The 27,077-nt window shown below is 29.6% G+C and overlaps 3 protein-coding genes across 4 annotated transcripts; 1 reads left to right on the forward strand and 2 right to left on the reverse strand.

Moving 5' to 3' along the window:
* The first annotated feature begins 292 nt into the window (after positions 1-292).
* LOC106360662 (glutamate--glyoxylate aminotransferase 2-like) lies at positions 293-3,226 on the forward strand. Of its 2 annotated transcripts, XR_007315710.1 has the most exons (7): positions 293-1,580; positions 1,677-1,740; positions 1,874-2,212; positions 2,286-2,351; positions 2,431-2,495; positions 2,567-2,780; positions 2,860-3,226. XR_007315710.1 is itself a non-coding variant. In XM_022690717.2 (4 exons), the coding sequence occupies exons 1-4, from the start codon at positions 2,280-2,282 to the stop codon at positions 2,908-2,910; spliced, it is 402 nt and encodes a 133-aa protein (XP_022546438.1). In that variant the 5' UTR covers positions 2,219-2,279; the 3' UTR covers positions 2,911-3,226. The 2 variants fall into 2 exon arrangements, 1 of the variants encoding a protein (XP_022546438.1); XM_022690717.2 differs by lacking the exons at positions 293-1,580; positions 1,677-1,740; positions 1,874-2,212 and having other exon boundaries at positions 2,219-2,351.
* A 3,314-nt stretch (positions 3,227-6,540) lies between these two features.
* LOC106359599 lies at positions 6,541-7,806 on the reverse strand. Its single transcript, XM_013799271.3, has one exon. It carries the CDS (start codon positions 7,289-7,291, stop codon positions 6,593-6,595), a length of 699 nt encoding a protein of 232 aa, XP_013654725.2. The 5' UTR covers positions 7,292-7,806; the 3' UTR covers positions 6,541-6,592.
* A 14,679-nt stretch (positions 7,807-22,485) lies between these two features.
* Positions 22,486-23,330, reverse strand: BNAA08G06030D (S-protein homolog 2). The gene has a single exon (XM_013799918.2). The coding sequence runs from the start codon at positions 22,997-22,999 to the stop codon at positions 22,505-22,507; it is 495 nt and encodes a 164-aa protein (XP_013655372.1). The 5' UTR covers positions 23,000-23,330; the 3' UTR covers positions 22,486-22,504.
* Positions 23,331-27,077: the final 3,747 nt, after the last annotated feature.

Here is a 27,077-nt window from a genome sequence, read left to right on the forward strand (position 1 = left end):
TCCTTAAATAAAAGCTATGAAATTACCTAATATGATTAACATATATATGAAAATTAATGATTATGAATAATACATATTTGATAAAAAAAATTCTAACCTCCTCTTTTTGTTTAATTTTATACTATTAAAAGAAATTAAACAATCACATTAAACATATAATAAAAAAAAATTAGATTTTTTCTTATATGTTATATTTTGAATTTTTTAAAACGACTATAAATTAGTAAAAATAGTCCCACATTAAAAATTTTGTGATCAATGGTTTAACTTTTTTTTGTTCAAGCAAGATACAAATGATCATATATTATAGGAGTGGGCGTTCGGTTACACGTTCATGTTCGTATCGGGTATTTCAGTATAATGGTATAGAACCCGTTTGGGTATTTCTACACTTCGAGTCGAGTTCGGGTATTTTATGTTTGGGTTCGGATATTTTGGTTCAGGTTCAGATATTTAAATTTTGAAGAAAAATAAATAAATAATTCATTGTTTAAATTATTTAAAATATATTTTAACTTAACTGGTTTTCTAATTTTTAAAAGATTAACATATTAATAGGGTTGGAGATAAAACTTTAAAAATATAAATATACTAATTTAGTTGTTGTTTTGAAATTTTAGATGCAATATTAATGCAAGAAACAAAAGCTTGATATGTATTTAAGTGAGTATTAGATGATTTTGTCCATAATTATATGTATATTATTTTGAGCAATAAGCATTATTAATATAAATATTTTGAATACAATGAAAGAAGTACACTAGAAATATAGGGTTAAGTATACTTATGTTTGGTTATCTTCAGATATCTATTCGGGTTCAGATATTACCCGTTCGGATTCAAATATTACTCGAATTGGTGAAATAAGTAATTTTTTTTGTTGTTCTAGAATTAGATGATTTTTAGACCGAGCTGGTGAATATATACTAGACTGACATTTATATTTCGAGTCTGAACTTATCTATCCTATACTAAAAGGTGAATATGGAGTGTTTCTAGCCTGTCCACGTAGGATAATATATTAGACCAATCAAAACATTCTAATAATACACGCTGGCAAAATAACCGGGTAGCAGATCTCTTGCTTTCGTACGGGCTCCGCTTTGTTTGATGGGCTTCTCCGGTTCGTGTTGGGCTTCGCTACCCAGTTCGAATAATAAAAAAAACTTCAAAGCACGACGGATATCACGAGGCTCTCCCTTCTCGCTCTTCGTCTTCACCTTCCTTCACCATCGTTTCACTTCTCCGATCCCGATCCAGAACCCCCACAATCAATACTCCACTACAACTCCATCCATAAATTCTTTCTTTATGATTTCGATTCAATTTACCCTTTCCCTGCTGCTTTATATACTGATTTTCTCTTCTGAGTGCAAACCAAACCCTAAAACTTTTTTGACCTCGATTCGCGATGAAACCGAATGGAAAATCCCCGATGAACTCCGATTATGATGAAAAGGTCATGTTCTTCCGAGATGTCACACCGGGTCCTCCCGCATATGAGGCAAGGCTCTCTATACACTCTCGCCAGCTTCTACGGATCTAGAAGCAAAAATGGAGAAGGTCATGCATCCTGATGTGTAGGTACCTCCTTCATTGGTTAGAATCTAAAAACACTATATTGGTTTGTGGGTTTCAGTAGAGTTGAGAACTTGGCTTTAAATTTTTGTATGCAGGCGATCAAGTTTGAGTTGGAGGCTAAGGGAAGAAATATTTCCAGGAGAATGAGATAATTTAGAGGTATTTACATAATGTTAATGCTTGTGGCTTTTAGTTGGGAAATGCATACGCTGATTGTTTCTTCTTCTTTTTTTTTTAATTGTATCTTAATTGTTTCTTAATTCATTGTATATCTTCTCAAATATAATTTCAGGTCGATTTCATAAACAAAGAAATAATTTAGAGCAGAAAGCACTAGCAATGAAGATGGAGAGAAGGAAGATGTGTACCAGTTTGGAGTGATCCTACTTCAGATCATCACGGGCAAAGTAATGGCGGCTGCATCCTCAGAGTTGGGCAGCTTGAAGCTTCAGCTGGAGAATGGTTTGAGAGAGGAACCATCGGTGTTGCGTAGCTTAGCAGATCCAAGCGTGAGGGGAATGTATGCGTATGAGTCACTGAGGACCACAGTGGAGTTTTCCATTAACTGTCTTTGTGAAGATCAGAGGAAGAGGCCATCGATATAGGATGTTGTGTGGAACATCCCTCCAAGGTTTGTGCCCTGGCCGTCTTGGTTTTGGTAATAACGTTTTTTTGTTTTGGTAATAATATTTTGGTTAATGCAGACCGTTGAGGAGATATACAAGGTTGCATCTATAGCTTTTAGTCCCAACGTCTCTGCGAAGATATTTGTAAGGCTCTTTTGTTAGTTTTCTTAGTAACTAAAATGGTTCCTTGGCTGAAGAAGCCTATGGTTTTGTCTTTATGCAGATGGGTTTAATGGTTAGCCCACCAAAGCCTGGAGACATTTCTTATGACCAATTCGTTCGTGAAAGGTAATGTTATACTCTAGATGAACATTACATTGATGTAGGATCAAGATATCTCAGAAACTTTATTTTAACAGCAAGGGGATACTAGAGTCACTGAGAAGAAGAGCAAGAATCATGACTGATGGGTTCAACAGCTGCAAGAACGTTGTCTGTAATTTCACTGAAGGTGCAATGTATTCGTTTCCTCAGATAAAGTTACCACCGAAAGCAATCCAAGCAGCGAAACAAGCTGGGAAAAGCCACAGGAATCTCCACTGTTCCTGGCTCTGGATTTGGACAGAAAGAAGGGTGAGTGAAAAACGTCAGACTCAAACAAACATACTCATGTTTTTTTAGCTCACTTGGTTTGTTTCTTTTTTCCTTACAGGGTGTTTCATCTGAGGACAACGATTCTGCCTGCAGAAGAAGAGATGCCTGAGATTATGGAAAGTTTCATGAAGTTCAATGATGAGTTCATGTCTCAGTACGGTGATAACTTTGGTTACTCAAGGATGTGAAAGAAAGGAGTTTGAGTTTGAGATCACTTCTTCTTTTCTTACCGACATTATTATTATCAATGCACACTCTTGAAAAGCTATAGCCACTGGTCCTACTTTATACAACTTTTCTTATGGTCTTAGAATCCTTTGTATCTACCGAAACAAACAAACATAAACCATCTCATCAGTTTCAGTGATGTATTAAAATGTTTCTATTTAGACATCTTTAAACAAAATAGAGTTTTTATGTTTTTAGCCAAGTACGAATGACTTAGATTTATGTTATCATATTTTACTAAAAATAAGTTTTAGAAGAACTGCGATTACATAAGTTTATTCATATTTTACACAATTTTATCATTGTTTTTTTCTAAATTCTGATTCATATGATTTATCTTAATGCCCTTGGTTCAAATTTTGTATTAATGATAATCAAGGATATGATTTGGTTGAGGGATAAAGTTCATGTTTTTATATTGCATAATATAATGTATTTAGTGATTGGTTTTGAGAAAACCTTATATTGAAACATGATTATTTACATAACTATTAGCTATTAACAAAAACTAATAGATAGTAAAAATATAATATAGACATATTATGTAACAAAACATATATATTTTCATTTTTAAGATAAAATTTATCAAATATATTTATAAACATATATAATGAAAATTTTATCAATGTCTAAAAAATACGTCCATTCTTAAAAAAAAATTTAAATCGAAACATATAATTAAAATTTTAGTAAAATAAGATAATGAATAAATCATGTATATTCCAGTTCACCAAGCTGTACACAATTCAGGTGCAGCAAGGATGGACAAGCAGTGGGAACCTTGGGGTTGGTGATACTTAGATGCAAGGAGGAATATGTCTTCATCATCCCTGATTGAAATAGAGAAACGGCTTGATGAAAAATTCAAAACCTATATAAGAAGATGAATGTGGACCTCTGAAAAAGAGAGCAGAGCTGCAAAAGCTATATATACATATATCTCAGTTGAATGTTCAGAACAGAAGTACTGAATTTGTAACAAACCAAACATAACAAATAATATATTGTGTTGGAACTTCTAATACTTGAAGTACTTAGTCTTAGGCCAGGACTCGAATTTTTAAACATTGAACAGAAAAGCCATGGATGGGAGATAGATGAAAAAGACCACAAATCCTTTAATATTTCATATTACAACTTTTTATCATTTTGGTACAACGTTCTTTTGGCACCTAGCAAGAAACCCATATATACAAAAAAAAAATCTTACAGGAGGGCTGTAGCCCATTGCAGAAGTTAGACGAGATACTGGAGGATCCTATGACAACGCAAGACGGGATCAGGAGAGAAATTGATGGTAGATGTAATAGAGATGGTGACTATGACTTGGAAGCTAATAATATAAAGACGAGGGACTGGTAAAACGAGTAAAGATTTGTAGTATAGAACTTCTTTATCCTAAATAATTATTTTGTACTGTGCATATTCAATAAAACTAGAAACAATAGCTTAGAGCTTAGAGCATTTAATTGATGTACAACTAAAAGATATGTTTACAGCTATTGTTCTCTTTATTGGAATAAATTTTGTTTTTCTTTACAACTGTACAACAAAAACTCAAAGTTAAACCACGTTTCCCCAAAAAGTTCAACCATATTTTCTTTGTATTTGTTCAAACATTTATATATAACTTTCACCCCACTAGATCTTATTTCAATTTATTTCTTCTTTGTTATTTTATTTTTCTCTAAGTTAAAAATTACTTCTTCTTTTTTCCACAAAGTTAAAAATTGCTTAACCTTATAAAATTAGTACTTACATAACTTTAGTATTTAGAGTGATCACAAGTCATAAATCATTATATCAATTTATATTTGTTTGTCTTATATGTAATAGTTTCACAAAACTTTATTTGTAGATTCTTTTCTTACAATTTGTATTTTATTTATTTGTAAATATTTAAACATTAAAAAATCACTTTACTAGATTAAATATAATAAAACACTAACAATTTTTAATGAAAAATAACTACCGAAATACACTTACGAAACTTAAAGAAAGTAAAAAAATATATACGAATCTTATTTTTAAAGAACAATTTACAATCACATAATTTAGATATTATACTTTAGAATTAATCATTATTTTTAATTACTAAACAACTTTCAAAACAGAAAACTATAACATTCTACATGAAATACATATAATAAAAAGTATTATAAAAAATTCAAAATAAAACAACAATAATAATAATAAAACTCAAGCAATTACTTATATTAAATTCTTTGCTTTTTATTTTTGTATCGAGATCTTATATATGTAATTTTGGGTGTGATCCAGGAATATAATATAACACTTAAATATTGAGAAAAGGATAAAAGTTAGAATGAATTTCATTGTAAAAGATATAAAACATAATGTTTTGTTTATATTTATGTAAATCTTATAAAAGTTATATATGAGAATTATTAATATAAGATTTTAATGAAATTATATATTCATTTAAGAGTTTTAAAAAAATATCATCAAATAATTATATTTTGAATTGAACCAACATAAAATAAAATAAATATATATTTTTCATATTTATTAATACCTATATTTTTACTTTGTATCTCATGTATTTTCTTTGATGATTTTAGGATATTGGATATGCTAAGCTTGCGAACCTGGATCCTAAATACGGTTTATGTAAGTTTGATGATTTAACTCTGTTTAATTATTACACTTTGACCTTATTACACTTTAATATACAAATAAAACTAAAGCAATATTTTGTAACGTCAAAATAATAAATGAATAAAAATATATTATGTTAATAAAATAGATTTTAGATTTTAAAGACGTCTAATTCATGTAATATTACAAAATTCAAAATTTGTTTATTATAATTAATATTTTACCATTAGATATATTAAAATAATATTCTACATTGATATTCAATTGTCAGATTTCAACTATTACACGTAAAAAAAAAATTATGAAGTACGCTTTTTTTTTTGAAAAAGGGATTTTATATTTTAAGTAGGTTATTGGAGTACTTTTTATTTTCGTTAATTTATTCGAGATGAGATTCCAATCTTTTAAACTAAGATAATTTACGTTTTATACATAATTATATTTTTTAACATAACTCTAAAATCTCGGACTTGATTCTTCATATTTTATTAGTTAATTTTGTTACATATACTTACTTCAAACTAAAAATATAATTTTTTTTTGAAAATTAGTTATAATATAGTTTAATATACAAAAATTCAAATAGAAATAAAAATGACAAATGTAACAAATTTAAATATATTATCCGCGCGTAGCACGGACAAAAGATCTAGTATTTTATAACAACTTGATATATTAGATTTGAACACTAACCTGTTAATATAGTTTACTCGTGTTTTAAAAAAAAAATTCTTAAATGTCTATTTCTACTGGTGTTTAATGGACTCGGTACAAAAGATAGCTAGGATCTTACTAGTATCTTTATATACATGTTGTGTTTGTATAACTCTATTGTATTCAAGAATTATTCTTCAATCACTTTATTATTATTTTAAGAAAAGAACTTTCAATGAGACACAGAAAAACAACATTCATAAAAGAAAGAACAATGACAAGCTTCATCATCATCTTATGGAATAAATAATAGCATTATTAGCGGCTTTCTTCATACGTGACTCGAGCTTCATCGCCGCCATCTCGTCTTGAGCCTTCATCAACGACTTCATCCTTGAAGCCGCGGAGCTGGATTCTCGATTCTCCTCCTCTTCCTCCTCATAATCTTCATCAAGGGCGCAAGAATGCACATGCGTACCGTAATCACATTCTTTGCAGTAATAAGTCCAAAGATTCTCCGATACCTCTTCTTCACAAACATCACATACGTATATCTTGCCATCTTCGCAAGGAATCTTGTAAAGTAGAGTGAGTGGGTGTTTGTGGTCTTCACGGTCCACTGTCTCAGGGATGAAAGCACATCCGACATGAACGTCGTATTTACACACAGAACAATTGTAAGTGAATCCTGATCCGTACTCACCGCAAGCGTCACACTCGTAAGACTGATGATCATAAGGTGGAGAATAAAACAGGGTTATGGGATGGTCAGGATGAGACTTGTGATTGATTTCACAAGGTAGGTCAAAACATAACTTGTGCAAGAAGTAATCACAGTCCTTCGTACACTTGAAAGCTTGTCCGGTTAGGTCGAGCTCGCATCCTGAACAGATAATCTCATCTTCATTTTGGGCCTTAAAGACGCGCAATGGATGGTTGTGACTCGGGTGCCTAACTGATGGGCGGTTAACAGGTTTTTTGGAAGCCATAGGTGGTTTGGTTGTTTAAGTGGAAGAAAAGAGTTTATGAACTATAAATAGAAAAAACTGGAGGACTTGTGGTTTCTAGTTTTGGCTGAATTATATCAAGTTGGTTTTTATTATTTACCCTGTTGTAGCTTAACTTATCACTATTGATTCCACTATTGATAGTATAACATATAGAAGGTGTTTGACATGAAAGATGCTAAGTTTGCAGGCCAAACTATATTAAGATATATGATTTAAATATCAAATTTGGGAGATTGTTAGGAAGTAGTGACAAACCACTAGATGTCGTGGGCAGAGCTGTGCTTACTGCGTATCTGAAAAGGCATAGTTGCCATAGGCCCCAAATTAAGGGTGGACACGGAGTGATTATCTGTAATCCATTCCACTCCGTACGAACAATCGATTTTTTTATTCGATTTTATCCGTAATTTTTCATATATCTGGTGTTTTGGATATTCAGAAAAACTGTATTTTTACTAGATATCAGATTTGATCCATAAAAAATAAAAATTAAAAAAAAAATTGATATAAAATAATAATATTTCATTACAAATTGAAGAAACTACGTATTTTTAGAAAATTTAATAACTAAATAATTAATTATTTAATTTAGTGGATAAAAATATTATAAAACTCATATAGAGATATAAAATTATATATATATATATATAACTTTATATACATATATTTATATAACAGATGGATCAGATATCTGTTTTTAAAATAATAGTATTTGTGTTTGCTCTTTCGTTAACGGATAATTAATTTTAATATTGGCTTTGATTTGCAAAGTTACAGATATGTGGATTTTCGGATTAAAATGAATAATTGATCGAATCAAAATTACGGATATTTTGTTCAACTCTACCCAAATATACTTAAAATTTATGAGTCCCCAAATTTACCAAAGTGCAGTAGCTCCACATTCGAACATTTGTTGTGTTTTATTTTTGTGAAAAAACTTATATAGAAAAAATGTTCAAAAAAGAAAACAGAAAACATAAATCTTAATTACATTTTAGATCTGGTTTCATGGAATTATCTTCTTTCAAAGATTTTTTATGTTTCAGTGACCGTGATGTCGTTCGTTGACTTTTTCTTTCAATGGCTATTGGCTACACAGTGATAATTCTTCTTCTCCTTTGTATTATACAGTGATGATTCTTTTTTTTTTTTTTTTGCTAAGTTATAACGTGATGATTCTTCTTTTCCTTTGTTAGTATAGTCCTTATAGATTATGGTTTTATATTTATTACTTTGTATCTTTCAGAACTATACTAAGGTGATATTCGTTTGTCCATCTGTCATCTCAATTCAGATGATCTATTTGGATGTTATCTGAGACTGTTCGTTTCTCCACCCAGATGGATAATCTAAATGAACTTTTGTTCGTTTGTTCATCTCTATTTTCATCTAGATGGTTTTAGTAATCAATTGATTATATATCCTTGTTTTGGTTCAATAATATTTTTATCTTTGTTTAACTATAATATTTTTTGTTAATTATCTATAATATAATTATTTTAAAATATGAGTGGCGGAAAATATAATTTTGCGGTTTTTGCGAAAAAATATTTTTTGTGATTTAGCAGGAAAAATGCTTTTACGATTCTAGCGGAAATTTGATTTTTTTTTTTTGCGGTTTTGGCGAAAAATACATTTTTACCGTTTTGGAGTGAAAAAATGTTTTTTTTTTGCAGTTTTGAGAGGTAAATGCATTTTTTTGGTTTTGGCGAAAAATATGTTTTTTGCGGTTTTGACGAGAAAATGTATTTTGTGATTTTGGAAGGAAAATGTATTTTTGTGGTTTTGGCGAAAAGTAAGTTTGAAGCTTTTAAAAAAAAAGATATCATAATTATTTATTTATATAAATTTGAATATAAACATATATTAGAATAAGGGTAAATTCGTCATTTGTTATTTTGGACAGATTAAACTCGTTTGAATGAGTTTTATTTTAGCCTAAATTTTTAAAACTCATCTAGATGGATCAATTGGATGATGTCCATTTTAATGCTAAACTAACGTCAATCTATCCTTATTGGGATGGTCCATCGTTATTCACCCAACACATTGATTTCTTTCTCTCATTGTAAAAAAAAAAAAATAAAATACTGTAATTTGCAAAATTTCTCTAAACCTTTGATTTGTGCCATGCATTGTGTATGGATTTGATTCTTTTAGTGAAAGAAGAATTTAGGAACTATAAATGGCAAATTATGTAGATGACTTTTAATTTCTAGTTTTGGCTACATGCATAGATCCGAGTTTGGTTAGCTACATGTATTACTTGTATGGAGATGGTAACTTATTAGCAAGACTTTTTTTATCAAAAATAGTTCAGATACTGTTTCGGATGCAGTAACAAGCAGCATACCATTTTTGGGGTGTAAAAGTTAAGATTCACACAGAGCAAGAGATTAAGAGAATCAGGTTACTGGATTAAGTATGCATGACTCGCTGGAAAGGAGATTAACTACAGAATTATCTAGGGATCTAGTGATGTAGATTTCTCTCAATTGTGCCAAAATCTTAACACTTGGAATTACTACACTGTTTCGTTTGAGAAACAAGGGTTTGACTGTAATCATAATTCATACATATATTCAGTGCTTTAAAAAGAAACACGACTGTTTAGGTATGCCTATCTCTAAACCTGTGGCGGTTATCTTTTAAACCACCTAGACATTATAGTAAAATAATAATAATAATATATAATATTAAATTTATTGAAGATAAATTATAATAATTAATATATTATATAGAATTTTATGAAAATAAAATATACAATTTTTATTATTTATAAATACTGATAGTTAATACAAAACATTAGTATATTATTATAATTTTTCAAACAGCTAAACTATTTAACTTATAATCTAGACGTCCGATTAAGTGTTCTAAATGCTAGGTGTTGAGTTACTCTCTGCTTAGCCCCTGGCTAATTCTTGAATGATTCATATATTTAAGAATTAAAAATTTATTTTGATGTACATATAATTTTAAACTAGGTTTTTTCTTAGCACATGTGTGCATAATATCTAAAAAATACTTATCAATAAATGTATTTTAATTTTATATGAATCATATCTTTACTTTTAAATATATTTTTTGTTTTGATTATTTTTAATAATTAGTCAATAATGTAATCTAAATCAAAAATTATTAATATAAGATTATATTTTTTATTATATAATAAGTTATATATCTAGGTGATGTTCGTTTGTCCATTTGTCATTATCATTCAGATCATCCATTTAAATGATCCATTTAGATGATCCATCTTGATGTTATTCGGATTTGAACTGTTCGTTTTTCCATCCAAATAGTTTACTTAGATGGATCATCTAAATGAACTTATGTTCGTTTCTTCTTCTCAATTTTGTCTAGATGAATTTCGTAAGAAAATGACTTATATACCCTTCTTTTGATTTAATCATATTTTATCTTTATTAAACTATATTAATTTCTGTTAATTAATCAAAATATAATTATTCTAAAATATGGGGGGTGATTGGTTGGGTTTTATCTCCATACTTTAGCTTTATTTATTTTTAAATCACTAAATTTTACCAATCATGCTTTAGCTTTACTTTTAAAAATTAATGTCTACATCAAGTTTTTATTTAATTTTACCAATCATGCTTTAGCTTTATTTTTAAAGCTACAGAAAAAAAAATAAAGCAAAACTTTTTATTATGTATTTTAGGCAAAAATGCTACATCATATTTTTATAAGCTGTAGAATCTGTAAAATGTAAAAAAAAGATATCTATAATATCAAATAAATTATATAATCATAATAAAAACTTTTATAAATATTTTAATTTTGAATTTGAGTGTTTTTTTAATTATTAAGATATTTAAATAATATAAATATTATTTACATATCACTTTTAAAATTACAACAAATTTTGATAATTTATAAACAAAAATATTAATATAAATTATTCTTTAGCTTTACTTTTAAAAATTAATGTCTACATCAAGTTTTTATTTAATTTTACCAATCATGCTTTAGCTTTATTTTTAAAGCTACAGCAAAAAAAATAAAGCAAAACTTTTTATTATGTATTTTAGGCAAAAATGCTACATCATATTTTTATAAGCTGTAGAATCTGTAAAATGTAAAAAAAGATATCTATAATATCAAATAAATTATATAATCATAATAAAAACTTTTATAAATATTTTAATTTTGAATTTGAGTGTTTTTTTAATTATTAAGATATTTAAATAATATAAATATTATTTACATATCACTTTTAAAATTACAACAAATTTTGATAATTTATAAACAAAAATATTAATATAAATTATTCTTTAGCTTTACTTTTAAAAATTAATGTCTACATCAAGTTTTTATTTAATTTTACCAATCATGCTTTAGCTTTATTTTTAAAGCTACAGCAAAAAAAAATAAAACAAAACTTTTTATTATGTATTTTAGGCAAAAATGCTACATCATATTTTTATAAGCTGTAGAATCTGTAAAATGTAAAAAAAGATATCTATAATATCAAATAAATTATATAATCATAATAAAAACTTTTATAAATATTTTAATTTTGAATTTGAGTGTTTTTTTAATTATTAAGATATTTAAATAATATAAATATTATTTACATATCACTTTTAAAATTTCAACAAATTTTGATAATTTATAAACAGAAATATTAATATAAATTATTTTAATTCATATAAAATAATAATTTTATATATACAACACATATTTCATATATTTTATTTTAAAATATCTACAGCCTATAACTTACAGCTACAACAAATTTAACTACAGTAAATGTCTCTGCAGAAAAAGTCTACAGTAACAACTTTACAGCTACAACCAATTTATCTACAGCTAAACATCTACAGTTAAATTTTTTAAGCCACAGTCGAACCAATCATCACCATGGTTTGGTGGGAAATACAATTTTGCAGCTTTAGAGAAAACATATTTTTTTTTAATTTTGTTTTGGCAGGAAAATAAATTTTAGCGGTTTTGGTGGAAAGATGTGTTTTTGTGGTTTTATTGAAAAATACGTTTTTGCGGTTTCGGCGAAAAAATTTGTTTTACGGTTATTGTGGGAAAAGCATTTTGGGCGGGAAAATGCGTTTTTGGCGAAAAATGCATTTTTCCGCTTTCGGCGAAAAAATTAATTTTGTAGTTTTTGCAAAAAATAAGTTTTTGTGGTTTTGACAAGAAAATATATTTTTGTGTTTTTGGCAAAAAAATGTTTCTAAACTTAAATAAAATTTTTATTTAAATAAGAGTAAATTCATCATTTTTATTTGGAAATGTTCATCTCCATCCAGATGCACCAATTAAACTAATCTCAATGAGCCATCTGGATGAGTCTCATTTTAGGCTAAAATTTTAAAACTCATCTTGATGGATCATTCAGACGATTTGCTATTTTAAGTTTAAACGAACAACAATCTCATCTCCATCCAAATAGATCATCTGGATGGTGAAACGAACATGCTCCTATTCATTATAAACAATAAGAAAAAGCCAATTGAGCGATTTCCCTAAAATGACCTAAAATTTGATGGAGAATTTTCCAAATATGACTCAAAACTTGATTTTGATTGCAAAATATACTCAAACTTGAATCAAATGCAAAAGTACCCTAAAAGCCTTGTGAGATTACAACCAGCCCCTTGTGACAAACAAAAAAACAGAACTCATTTTTACGAATATAACTCGAGAAAGTATTCTGAGTCTTCTGGTATAGTTGATCTTAAAAATAATTTTTTTAAAACTATTTTGACAAGTGAAAACTTAAAATCATGTAGCTATTAACAGTTTTAAGTGATATAAATTAAGATAATAAAATTAAATATTTTTCAACATATATGAGTGAAAGTAGTTAATCATGATATTCTTTGGCTTCGGGTTTGACAACATATGTTGTAGTATTGTATGTATTCTTAGGGTTATATTTTGGAAAGCTTAAATGTTTTTTTGAAAAATTAAAATTTTACCAATATGTGTTTATTTCTGTGTATAGTAAATATTTTTTAAGTTTAATTTGATTTTATGAAGTGTTTAGTAAGTTAATTTAGTTTAGGAGTTATGTTTAGGGTCTAGACGACTAACAAGTAAGTCGTCTGGCGATTAGAAGTCTTCTCTGAAAGTCTTCTAACTCCCGCTAAAAATATTTTAGTTTCCCGCTAAAAATATTGAAGTCTTCTGGGCGACTTACAAGTAAGTCTTCTAAGAATTCTTTTATTAGAAGACTTACTTGAAAGTTTTCTGAATCGAAAATATTTAACCTTATTGGAATTTTTGTCTCCATATATAAGGAAAAATTACACATTCTCTCTCCTCTTCTCAAATGGCTGCAACAAAAATATTATGTTCCTCATTCTAAAACTCTCTAACGTCTCTCTAATCTCTTTGAACTTATAAACACCAAACTTTATATCAATTTATTGTTTTTGTCTCATATCTTTCTCACTAGTTTATCTTGTTTTGCAGGTTTTGCAGGTTTTTCATCTTCCACTCATTTAAAGATAGATCTATTAATTTTAGATATGTATTTTTGTGTGTTTTATAAATGTAGATCTATCTAATCTTCTTCTCATTTTCTCTGTTTTAAGTCATTTGAACGTTTTTTGATATGCAGGTTTTTCAGATCTGAGTTTGATATACATGTTTTCCTGGAAGTCTTCTAACGGAGTCTTCTTCCATATCAAGTTGAGTCCAAGCTTGTCTTTGTAGAGGAATGATCGATAATAGTTTTGTTTGTGGTCTGTTTTGTGATTTGTATGTGTACTCCTTTAGTTGTGATTTTGTTTTGTAAATTTGAAGAAATATTAATAAAATTGGTAAATATGTTCATATTCCACAATATTATCTTGCCAAAATTACTTGACATAGATACAATTTCAATAGCAAAACACAATAACACAAAAAATTAATTAAATTTATTACAACTAAGGGAGAAGAATTCTTAAGAAAACTTAGTCAAATTCACAAAAGATAAACCATTACATAAGTTCAAAGATAGAACACTTTCATTAGAAGTCTTATGGGAAGTCTTCTCGTAAGACTTAAATTTAAAGCGGCAAATTTATGCGGAAAATGAAAATTTAAGCAGGAAACTCAAAAGTTTATGTGAAACTTGAAATTTCAAATTTCTTGAAAGTTAAAATGTATATCTTATGATCTAAGAAGACTTATTAAACCATGTTAATTGATATGCTTGAAATTATTTAACACTTTTGAAAATTAAGTAAACATATCTTAAAGTTACTTAACAAATTTACAAAAACTAACGTAGAAGACTTCCATGAATTTTTACACATGAATGTCGGTAAACTCATAATTAAAACCAATTAAGTATGAATTTCATGCAGGAGCTCAAATATCGACTAATATACATGAATTAACAAAAGAATATTAAAGTCTTTATAGTTTTAGAGAAAATGAAACTTTATTAAACATTGACGCATACGACTTCCACGGTGGTCATCTGGTTGACTTCTAGGAAGTCGTCCATTTGAGTTAGTTTTGCAATTGATTTTTAACCTAGACGAATTCGTCCATCTTTGTTTGTTAAAAAAATGGAGATGACTTACATGCAAGTCGTGTAGGGTAAACAGGTTAGTTTTGCATTTGATCGGATTACGTCAGAAATTTGACTTTGCCTGGACGACTTACACATAAGTTGTCCAGTAGAAAATTAAAAACAAAAACAATATTTTGTTATACCTAGACGAGTTCCATGTAAGTCGTCTCAGGTTAGTTTTGCAATTGAAAAATAAAACTAAATTTTTTATTTTTTTCTAGACGACTTACACGGAAGTCGTCCGTCCGACGACTTACATGGAAGTCATCCAAGATAAGTAAGGTTTGACCAGAATCTCGGAATAAAATCATGGACAACTTTCGTGTAAGTCGTCTAAGGGACGACTTCCGTGTAGTAGTCTAGAAAAAAATAGAATTTTATGTTTTATTTTTCAGTTGCAAAACTAACCTGAGACGACTTACATGGAAGTCATCTGGATATAACAAAATATTGATTTTTTTAATTTTTTACTGGCCAACTTATGGGTAAATCGTCCAAGAAAAGTCAAATTTCCGACACAATTTCTAACCCGTTTACTCTAGACGACTTACATGTAAGTCATCTCTAAAAAAATCATTTAAAAGTCAATTGCAAAACTAACCTCTGCATTGAAGAAGACTTCCATGTAAGTCGTCTACAACGAGAAGACTTACTCGGAAGTCGTCTGCGCGAATAGATCTGTAACAAAAACTAATTTCATAGTTTCAACCAGTGAGATAACTTGTTTAGCAAACATAAGTCTTCTCCAAGCATCCAGAATCTCAAACAAAAGTGAGCCACCAAGAATCGTAAGATTCAATGACTCTATGAACCATAAAAAATTTAGAATCAAAATCTTAGTTTTTTTTGGATGAATATGGAGAGAAAGTGAAAGAGATGTTATTTTAGTTCATATGAATTGAGAAAGAAGAAGTGTAAATCGATTTGAGGTGCATTAAGAGTTTCAATTTGGTTGTTCATGGTGGTTGGTGTATTGATGGCAATGACATTCTTGTAAATACTTGAAGATGATGAGGTTGAAAAAATAAAAAGGCCATTTTCGAAAGAAAAAAAAATTAATGGCATTTTCGTGAATAATCTGAACTTGTGGAGTGAATAGGGCAAATGATATGTCCAAAAAATATAGGTTAATTTTGTGGTTGACTTTGAGTTTTGAGTCAATTTTGCAAAAAACCCTTTTAAGTTTCACTAATGACATTTTAGTCTTTTGGTCTAGGCATATAACTACAAATTTGGTCTAAACAAATCAAGGGTTTACATTATAATAATCACAATTATTTATTAATTAAATGCTCAAATTTAAAAACCCATTAATGTCATTTGAAAAAAAGTTTTATTTTTACATAAATAAAATTTAATCTTAAATATAACCCATAAAATAAAATTTTAGTGGTCATACTTTATTATGAATATTCTTATGTTTCCTTTTCCTCTCTTAAATTCATGTATATGGTCAAAATTCATGTATATGGTCAAACTTTTAAGTTAAGGAACGTAAATTATATTGACATTTTAGGTTGACTCATTTGGGTCATGTTCATATTTTCATTCGATACTGAATTTATAGAAACTTTAATGAAAGCTTTACATTGTGACCTACTTTGGGCTTCAACTATTACACTTTGACATACTTTAGCTATGAGGTGTACTTTATGTCTTTGTTGGGGCTGATTTATGACAAAAATAACCTCACTATAGGAAGGAGAACCGCGAAATCCAATGGATTAATTGTTAATATTTTTAATCTGACGGATGGAGTTAAAGGTAGTACACTTTCGAAAAGGGGGACGTTAAAGTGAATTAAATAATGAGTTTCTTCTTTTTTGGTGGATGTGACGGAACATGGGTTGCTGTTTGTTGGTTCTGTGGTCAGGGTTGTGGATGGAAGGGTCTGTATGCATGTAGTTAGCGTCTGAGGTTTTGTGGTTAGAGACCGATGATTTGTGGTCACTGGTCAGAATTAGAGGGTATGGGTGGTGAGACTGAAATTAAGTGATCAGTGGTCAAAGTTCAAGGTTATATGGCCAGGAGAAGTTGTGATGTGAGCAAGGTTAGAGGTGTTGTGGTTAGGCGAGACAGGGATTTGTTGGTTCTTGTAGTCAGGGTTGTTGTGGATGGAAGGTTCAGTGTGCATGTAGTTAGGATCAGAGATTTTGTGGTTAGAGGCTAAGGAATTGTGATCAGGGTTAGAGGATCTTTGGAAAGAAGCAAATTATGTGGTCATGGTTAAAAGTAGGGGTGTCAATTTCGGGCTGGCCCCCTAAACCTGCTAAGCCCCTAACTATTTGAGCCCGGCTCAGTCTGGTCTGAAAATATTTTGGGCCTAAAGTTCAAAGTCCGGCCCGATTCTTATAGGGTTAAAGGGTTTTCGGGCTTTTCGAAAAATAATTTGTCATTGTCACTTCTACATTTTAATACTTGTGAATTTTAATAAAAAAACAGTTTCATTTTGTGTTTTAAAATATAAAGTGAGTTTAAACTTTTTTTTCTTTATCATTTTTTTTACTTTTTCGTATACTTTAAAAACATATTATAAAAAAATCAAATGTAATAAAAATTAAATAATCAAATATAATTAAAACTAAACATATAGGAGCACAAAATTTGTGATAAACATGGTCAACCGTTTTATACTTTGTATTTTGAAATAAAAAAATATGGTGTACATGAAAGGAGAAGGTACTTTTGTAAAATTTAAAATGTGACATTTGTAATGATCAAACAATAAAGTGCATTAACAACTTCTATATTTATTTTATTAGAGTTTAGATAAAATATTAAAATAATATGCTAATACTAATAATGATTTTGATTGCAAGAACGTTAATATTTAAGATAAAGTATAAAATTTTGGATTTTTGGACCGGCCCTAGCTCAAACAGGCTTAGGCCTAAAAACCCAAAGTCCAAACGGGCTTAGTCCGAAACACCCAATTTTTTGGACTTATAAAACTTAACCCAAACCTGGTAATTTTTAGGGTTAGGCGGGTTCGGACTTCAGGTTTCGGCCCTAATTGACATGTCTAATTAAAAGTGATGTGAGCAGGGTTAAAGGTGTTGTGGTTAGGCGAGAGGGTCATGTGGTTAGAGCCAACGTGGTCAGTGGCATGGTGGTTTTGCCTACTTCTCCGGCGAATCCATTACCTCCACGAGAACCTTTTTCCTCACCACCTCCACCAATTGAAAATCCACATCACTTGAGAAGTCTCCACCTCCACAGCATGATCAATCTGCAATTTCACCACCATCATTTCTGCCACCGGAAATATCTCCTCCTTCTCCCCATCACATGACCCGCCATTAAACCCACCACCACCATCATCTGAGATTTCTCTCCCTCCACATCCATAACATGATTATTTGCCATTTCACAACATCTCACTTCCACCACAGGGAAATTTTCATCCACTACTGTAATAAAAAAAATTGAATTTTTTTGTCAAAGAAGAAGCAACGAAGAGGCAAAGAAGAGTCGTCAAATTAAAGGGATGCTTTGTGCTTAGGTCTCAGAGTGCAAGTCTAGAGGGTTTTTAGGCATTTTATAAGAGAAAAGTATGTCACATGAACAAATTATGTCAAAGTGTAAATGAAAGTCATAAAAGTAACTCTAAGTGTAATTTTTTCAACTTTAATGCTGAAAATCATGAAAATCATTCTCGTAAAAGTATACCAGATTGACTCAATTAACGAGACTAATCTTATATATTAAAACAGAAGTCACAACCTTGACTCATGTGTGATATTTTAAAAAATGGACTCTCACTAGAAATCAGTTATGATTCATTTGTTCCTACTACTATGACTTAATAATATATCATTCCTAATATAACAATCGACTCCTATAAAACCGGATTGGTTAACAAACACATATTTGATTCCTTAATAAATTATACATAGTAGTAATATAAACCATTGTATAGTTCAAAATACTGAACCGATTTAAATAATTTAACCAATATATATATATATAATAAGTTGTATTAAAATAGAAATCATGTCTTCTTTCATGTGTGATTTTTTAATTTGAACCATTTAAAAAAATATTATATGTACTTTATTAATATTAATAATATATATAATCTTTGAACTACTTTAGTCATAATATCTTTTGATATCTTTTAATTTTAAATATAATTATTTTTTAAATCAAACAAATCTGTTTAAAAGATTTTAACAAGATCTTAATTTTCAAAAATTCTATGTAAATATTTTTTATAATTCGTTATTAGTTTTAAAATATTATTATACATTAATATATTTTATAAAATGAAGAATAAAAGTTTTATCTTATTTTACCTATTATATAATCATAATCAATCATATTAAAAGAAAATTATTATATTGAACTAAACATGATAAACTATATTAAATTATTAGATTTATATATTTTATTTTCAGAAGTATTTATGTTCAGAATATAATATGTTGGTAACAGGGGTTAACATTAGCAAACTATATAATACATGTATAAAAATTAACATGTATTTTATTAAAGCTAATAATATAAAAAATTGTTGTATTTATTTTAATTATGATATCTTTTCATTTTAACTATATATATATAAAATTCTAACAAATCTGTTGAAAAATATTTTAACAATATCTTAACTTTCAGGAAGTTTATGTAAATATTTTAACTAATTTTGTAATTAGCAATGAACTATTATCATTCATTAATATGTATTCAATTATCGTTTACAAATGAAACACAAAAATTATATCTTATTTTATCTATTTTATAATAATAATAATTCATGTTAAAGTAAAAATATTATATTGAATTAAATATGATAAATTATATTAAATAGATAAATTTATAATTTTATTTTCATAAATATAAAATATTTATACTAAAAATATAATACGATGACATAACCACTTAACATTCGCAAACTATATGATACATGTATAAAAATTGATATATCTTAGACTTTTTGCATATATAAAGAATATATTTTTTAAATGAATAAACGTAAAAAATATTGCTATAAGGAAATACGACTTTGAAGATTGGCGGGTCAAAATTGAATATAAATTTGATACAAATTTTTTTTTCAAATATGTTGTTTCATGCATATATTAATTTGTTTAATAACAAAATCCAAATACAAAAACATAAATATATAATAAGAAATGACAAATACATGTGATGGTCTTAAACTATTGATTGTTACACCATGTAAACTATAAAAAAAATTATATTTGAAATAGGTATATAAACATTTAAATATATGGTTAACGTTAAAATTGTATACCACTAATGAACTAAAATAAATATATAAATTTATAAAACCGAAAAAGAACATCCGCGCGGTTGCGCGGATCAAGATCTAATATTAATTACGATCGGAGGTTTACATGTCTTCTGAGACAGTCTCCCTCAACTTTAACGGACTGGCGTTACAATTTGTAAAACAAGATACTAACCAAAGAGGGTTATGATTTTGCGATGTCAAGAGGAGATAATAACCAAAGAGAGGAAGCAAATATCAACTGGTACAGCTCTGTATGGAATGTGCCTACAGCGCCAAAAGTGAGAATGCTAGTATGGAAGGCACTAAAAGGAGCGTTGCCAACAGGGACAAGACTCCAAGAGAGACACATGAACGTTGAGACAAGCTGTAAGAGATGTGGAATCCAGGAATCTATACCTCATCTGTTCTTCCAATGTACTGTTGCGCAGGAGGTCTGGGCTCAGGCACCATTTACGCAGAACATTGATTTCAGCGGAAAGATAGATTTCAAGGAACATTGGGACGTGGTTAGAGAACTAACCTGTCTCCCACCGAGTGGAATTTCAACAACAGCGCTTGCGCCTTGGATCCTCTGGTCATTATGGGTCAGCCGAAACAAACTAATCTTTGATGCCCACTCTTTCCCAGCAACAGAGATCCTCACTAATGCAATAGCGGCAGCGAGAGAATGGCAGAATGGTCAAGTTAAAGCCCCACAAAAGCAGAGGACAACCGACTTGTCACCGGTGAACGTAGAAAACACTATTTTAATGAGATCTGATGCTTCTTGGAAGGGAGATCGCAATGTTGCAGGCCTGGGATGGGTCATCTATGGAGAGAATGGACCGATCAAATTCTCAGCAGTAGAAGAGCATGTCTCCACGCCCCTGATGGCGGAGAGTATTGCGATGCGAGCAGCACTTGTGAAGTGTAAAGAGATGGGAGTCCATCGGATCAGGTGTGAAGCAGACTCTAAGCAACTGATTGCTTGTATCAGGAACGAAGAACCAGTGCCAGAGATCTATGGAATTGTATCAGATATTGTAGCTTTAGCTTCTGAGTTTGAGACCATCTCGTTTGGATGGATCTCTCGGTTAGAAAACGTTATTGCTGATGGCCTTGCCAAGCAATGTGTTGTAGTAAATGAGGATGTTAATTCCCTCACCTAACGCTAGTTTTATTAATGAAGATCGTTAGTTGTGTTCAAAAAAAAAAAAAGATACTACTGAAGGTGTAAATTAAGATAGGCATACACGAAATTTAACTGAAGAGTAAAACAATCAAAGTCTGATCACTCTTATTCTATGCCAAGATACAAGAGAAAAATTAGACTTTTAGTGTTTATATGTGTTTTTCAAAGATCTTTGACGATTTTTGAACAATGAATCTTCCTCTTTTTTTCTAACACTTAATTTCTGATTTTATTATGTATTATTCGTCAATGTCCATAAATCCTTATATAGAGAGTTAGAAGTGCGAGTTAGAGTTGCAGTAGTTTATACTAATAGTTTCAATGGTTAACACCAATAGTTGCAATAGTTGATCATAAAAAATTGCAATTGGTGATCACCAAAATTTCAATGGTTGATTTCTAAAAGTTTCGATCACCAATAGTTACAATGTTTGTTTATATAGTTGCAATTGTTCATCTAAACAAGACATAGTTTATGTAAATTATTACAACCATTAACTTAACTTATAGCATGAAGAAGACCATGGTCGCTGCGAGAGTGTCTAATTTCAGCGTTGTCTCTGTGAATGAAGACCAAATCGCTGCAAATCTAGTCCAGCTCTAGCTAGTAAGTTCTTATATCAAGAAAAAAAAACTCAAATCCCTTTTCTCTTTGCTGCTCAATAGTTGCTATCAATGCAATGGCGATGCAAACTTTAGTAAGAGGAGTCTCGTTCCCATCAGTGGCGGAGCAAGCATAGTATCATCAGGTGGGTAACTCACATAACCCATGTGAGTTTTTGTAAAAAAAAAATACATGTACTTTTTAAAGAAAATTTGATGAATTTAACTTATTATTGATCCTTGTAGAATACATGTATTATCGATTTGATCCCTCTAAAAAAAATTCTCCCTCCGCCATGGTTTCCGTATGTATGTTCAAAGAGCCAAGACCACCGGGTGCTCTGGTCGGGTTTGGTTCATTGGAATGGCTTCAATCCATCTTAAAGAGAAGCCTAATTAATTATTGGATCTTGGAAAACACACGGGGATCATATACTACTGAGATCCTGACTATTGTACCTAGTCATATTAGATGTTAACATATAAACAGTTATCAACTTATGAAAATTGAAATAAAAGAAATTATGGAATTTTTATTTGAAGTAATGTTTGAAGCTCGTGAGCCATAGAAAAGACAAACACATTACAACCATATTGGCTATGTATTTGTCAATACAATGACTTATTTTTATTCCATGGAAAACAAATATCGAACTGCTTAGTTCCACCGTTAAACCTACAAGGTCCGGTTGGTCTTATCTTCCACACGCAATTTTGGCACCAGTCATCGCCAGCAGTATCTCGGTGGTCTCTAAATATGTCGAAATAATAGATTCCATTGGGAAACGCAAAAGAACAGAAAAACAATGTCCTTCCGAAGAACTGACGCTTAAAACTAAAAGACCATGACCCGCCAGGTTGCAAACTACGGTCACCAAAATCATCGTTCTTCGATTTACAATGAAAAGGCAATGATACTGTACCACCAATATCGTTGATTATTTCTACAGTAATTTTTCCGAAAGGATTAAACACATCGTTTGTTGATAGTAATGATGGACCGTTTGCAACAGGAATGTTGTTTCTTGTGTCGGCATGAGATAGATCTGTAGCTATGAAGACAATCAATATGAATAGTGATGGGTAACGTTTTGGAATATCCATTTTTGTGGTATATGAGACAGTGATATTGTTTATAGTTGTTGAATGAGAGTTATATATATATATATATATTTTTGGTTGTTGTTTATAGTAGTGTATCCGGTTGCTCAAAAAAAAAGTAGTGTATCCATATTTTGTTGTTTATAGTAGTGTATCGCAATGCAGTGTCAACGTTACTTCATGTATATGGTCAAACTTTCAAGTCAAGAACGTTAACTATAGTGACATTTTAGGTTGACGTATTTGGGTCATTTTCATATTTTTATTTGATACTTAATTTGAGAATTATGAAAATCAATCCCGTAAAAATATACCATATTGATTCAGTGGATCTAATTAGAAATAAAGATTGATTGTTTCCATATGTCTCATCTCACGACTCTCACCCAACTTTAACTGATTCGGGTCACAACTTCTAAAATAAACAAAGATATTTGTTTTTTTTTTGTAAAATAAATTTGTATCTAGAGATATTTGTCAATTAATATAGTTGTACAAAGAATTATTTTAAGATCCACATAATGTCTATTACTTATATTATTAAAGAAGGCTATAGCTTGGAAGATGGCTTTTTGGCAGGGCCTCTTTTCACATGTGCCCAATTAAAACATCTGCAAGTAGAACGACCGTGATCTGATTCTAAAATACTAAAATTGTAATTAATTTTAAAATTTAAGGCTATAACTTCAAAATAAAAATTAAACATATACTAGATTTTGATCCACGCTTTTAATTCTATTTTGTTATTTTTTGTTTGGTTCTAGTTCAATTTTTGGTTTTTTGATTTTTTAATCCAAAATATTGGAACCCTTCGGCTATTTATGAATTTGGATTTGATTTCAGTTTGACTATTTTGGTTAGGGCTGGACAAAAAAACTTCGAATTTGAAGAATACAATCGAAACTGATCTGAAAAATAATACCAAAACAAAATTGGTTAAATATCCGAATGAGTTAAAAAAAAATTGTATCTAGAGAACCGAAAACGAAACCGAACCAAACTGAAGTATTTCGGGTACCCGTATGTATCCAAAATAGATTTATATACTTAAATATATTGATCATTTTTAGATTTAATATATTAAAAATTATCCAAAGTATATATGATATTTTGAAATTTTCCAAATTTAAATATCTAAAATAGCTAAACAATACTCAAAACACCAAAAATATTTGAAATATCTATTGACTTCCTAATCAAATATTCATACCAAACCAATTTAAATGTTAAATTTAGGTTTTAGCATAGATTATTCAAACTTATATGTAATATATTATTTTATTTTTATATTTTGAAAAATTTACCAGTATTATTTTGTGACTTTTTAGTGACTATTTAAATAAACCACAATTTTTGTGATTATTTCGTAGCTATAGCCGAGATTTCTAATAGTGGAAATACCATCAGATAATAATTTGAAAAAAAAATTGATAATAATTTGTAAACAAATTAAATTTAGTTATTTTTTGGATAAAATATCAAATCTATTGATCACTTTGAATAGTTTATGTATACAAAAGAATGCTATAAGAATAAGAGGAAGAAATTTTTTTTTTTGATCAAACTAAAAACACTGTATTAATACATATATATGTGATCCTCGGCAAGTTCAGAATAGAGAGACCTCAAACCATCTCTGAAGCATCCCTGGGTGTGAAATTTGTATTCAAGTGATACAATTCGATTTTGAATTGCTTTGTCGACCATTTCGCTCCCACCAGAGGTGGTAGATGGGTTTCTGAAAAACCATCAGAGCCAAGATTGACTCGACCTGAGTGAGTCTTACATATGTTGAAGCGCATTTAGAGTGTCAGTCCAGTCCGGATTAACAGTCACACCCAGTAATTTGAAGTAACTCCCAGTCATACCGTGAATATTCAAAAAGATATGATCCCTCATCTCATCCTTTTTCCCACACATTGTACAGTGTTGTTGACCACCTCAAACATCTCCTTCTTTCCTTTGTAGATAACTAGTTCTTAACAGCAAGCCAAGAGATAAAGGAAAACCGAGGTACTCCTTGAGTAAACAAGATGACATTAAACGAAGAGAATATTCAAAATGATAGGATCCGTCGTCTCATCTTTTTTCCCACACATTGTACAGTGTTGTTGACCACCTCAAACATCTCCTTCTTTCCTTTGTAGGTAACTAGTTCTTAACAGCAAGCCAAGAGATAAAGGAAAACCGAGGTACTCCCTAACTAAACAAGATGACATTAATCCAGCTCACATCCTCCTTTCTCACTCATATTTAGTCCCATGTTCTTGAGGCCAATAACTCTTTTCGATAATCATCCCATATGTAACCATTGTACCTCATCGTCACCTAGGATCAATAAGTTCATGAAACATGTGATGACGGTGGCTACCAATATGACATCCCTCATCATTCGCAGCCTCACGAACTTTTGTGTTCTATCCCTGCTGCATCTATTATTTTTCTAGTATAATAGAATGCTGAATATGATATGACTAGATGATAACCCGTGCGAATGCGCGGAATGAATTTTTTATACTAATGTTTGTTCAATAAACGGTTTTAACATTTTGCAACACTACAATCTTTATCGATTGTAAAATGACGAATACAAATGTTGGTCTCTAAAATGTATCATAGGCATGGATGTTCGGGGGTTCCGTTGGTATCGGTTCGATTGATTCGGATTTTTGGATTTTGATATTATGCTCATAAGCCTCATTCGGATTTTACTAATTATCGGGTCGGCTTTGGTTTGATTCCTTCTGGATTCGGTTCGGATCAGATTGTAAAAGATAACTGAAATCGTCCCAAAATATATTTTTTTAACTCAAAAATCGACAGAAAGAATTCAAAATATTTAAATTATTCATAAATCAAATTTATAATAAATCAAAACTATCTAATCTAACTAATATATATTAAAAATAACAAATAAAATAAACTACAAAAATCTTTCGAATACTATAAAAATCTAAATTACCTTAACGGCTTAACATATATAAAACATTAACATATTATACTAATTTCGGATATCCTTGGATTATAGTTCAGATTTAGGTTCGGTCCAGATTATAACCAAACCCTAAAGTACTAAGCTCATAAGTCATGCATAACTTCCATACCAAGGTTAGCACGGTTAATAATATCAGCCCAAGTATTAATAACACGTCCTTGACTATCAACTACTGATTGGTTGAAATTGAAACCATTTAGGTTCGTTCGGATATTTTTGTATTAACGGTTCGGATCCAAAAATTGGTTCGGGTTTAGGTAGGTACTTCGACTTAGGGTTATAACCCATGTTAATTATTTTTAAGACTTTATATACACAAAAGAAAATTAAGTATTTCGGCTGACACAAATCACCAAAACCATATAGGCAAAATCGATTAAAATGACGAAAGCATATTAGGTTTTCTACTCTCAGTTTGTTTACTATTGACTCTCCATTTTCTACTATTATAAAATTGTGCTTTTGTTTTCATTTCTGTTTCAGTAATATGAGTTTTGTTTATGTTTTTAACTTCTTCTATGAGTTTGGTGGATTATATAAGTGTTAATTTAAAAAAATGGATATCTATAAACATTAGTTCCACTCCAGATACATATCTAAGAATCAATTTTTTGAAAAAATCACTGGCAAACTCTATTCAGAGGTTAGTATTCAAATCTAATATATTAAGCTGTTATAAAATATAAATACAAACTCGAAATATAAATGTCTCTCTAGTATATATTGACCAGTTCGGTATAAAAATCATCTAATTCTAGAAAAACAAAACAAATTACTTATTTATTAATCTACACTTTTGAGGTTTAGTTACTTGAGAGTATACCGATAAAGAAATATATAATACTTTACCATTCTAGTATATGTAAACTATTTATATATTAAGAACTGTTTTATTTATTAAATGATAAACCAGAAAAAGTCTAATAAATAGTTTTAAATCTCTCATTTTTACAATTATAATATCTAGACAGGGTATTATGGAGAAACAAATATTAGACAAATGATCAAATCTCTCATTCTTCGAAAAACTAAAAAGGAGGTGATTGGAATCTTGTCATGATATTTCATTAAAAGTTTTTTATGAAT

This window comes from Brassica napus, chromosome A8 (assembly GCF_020379485.1).
Source record: "Brassica napus cultivar Da-Ae chromosome A8, Da-Ae, whole genome shotgun sequence".
NCBI lineage: Eukaryota > Viridiplantae > Streptophyta > Magnoliopsida > Brassicales > Brassicaceae > Brassica > Brassica napus.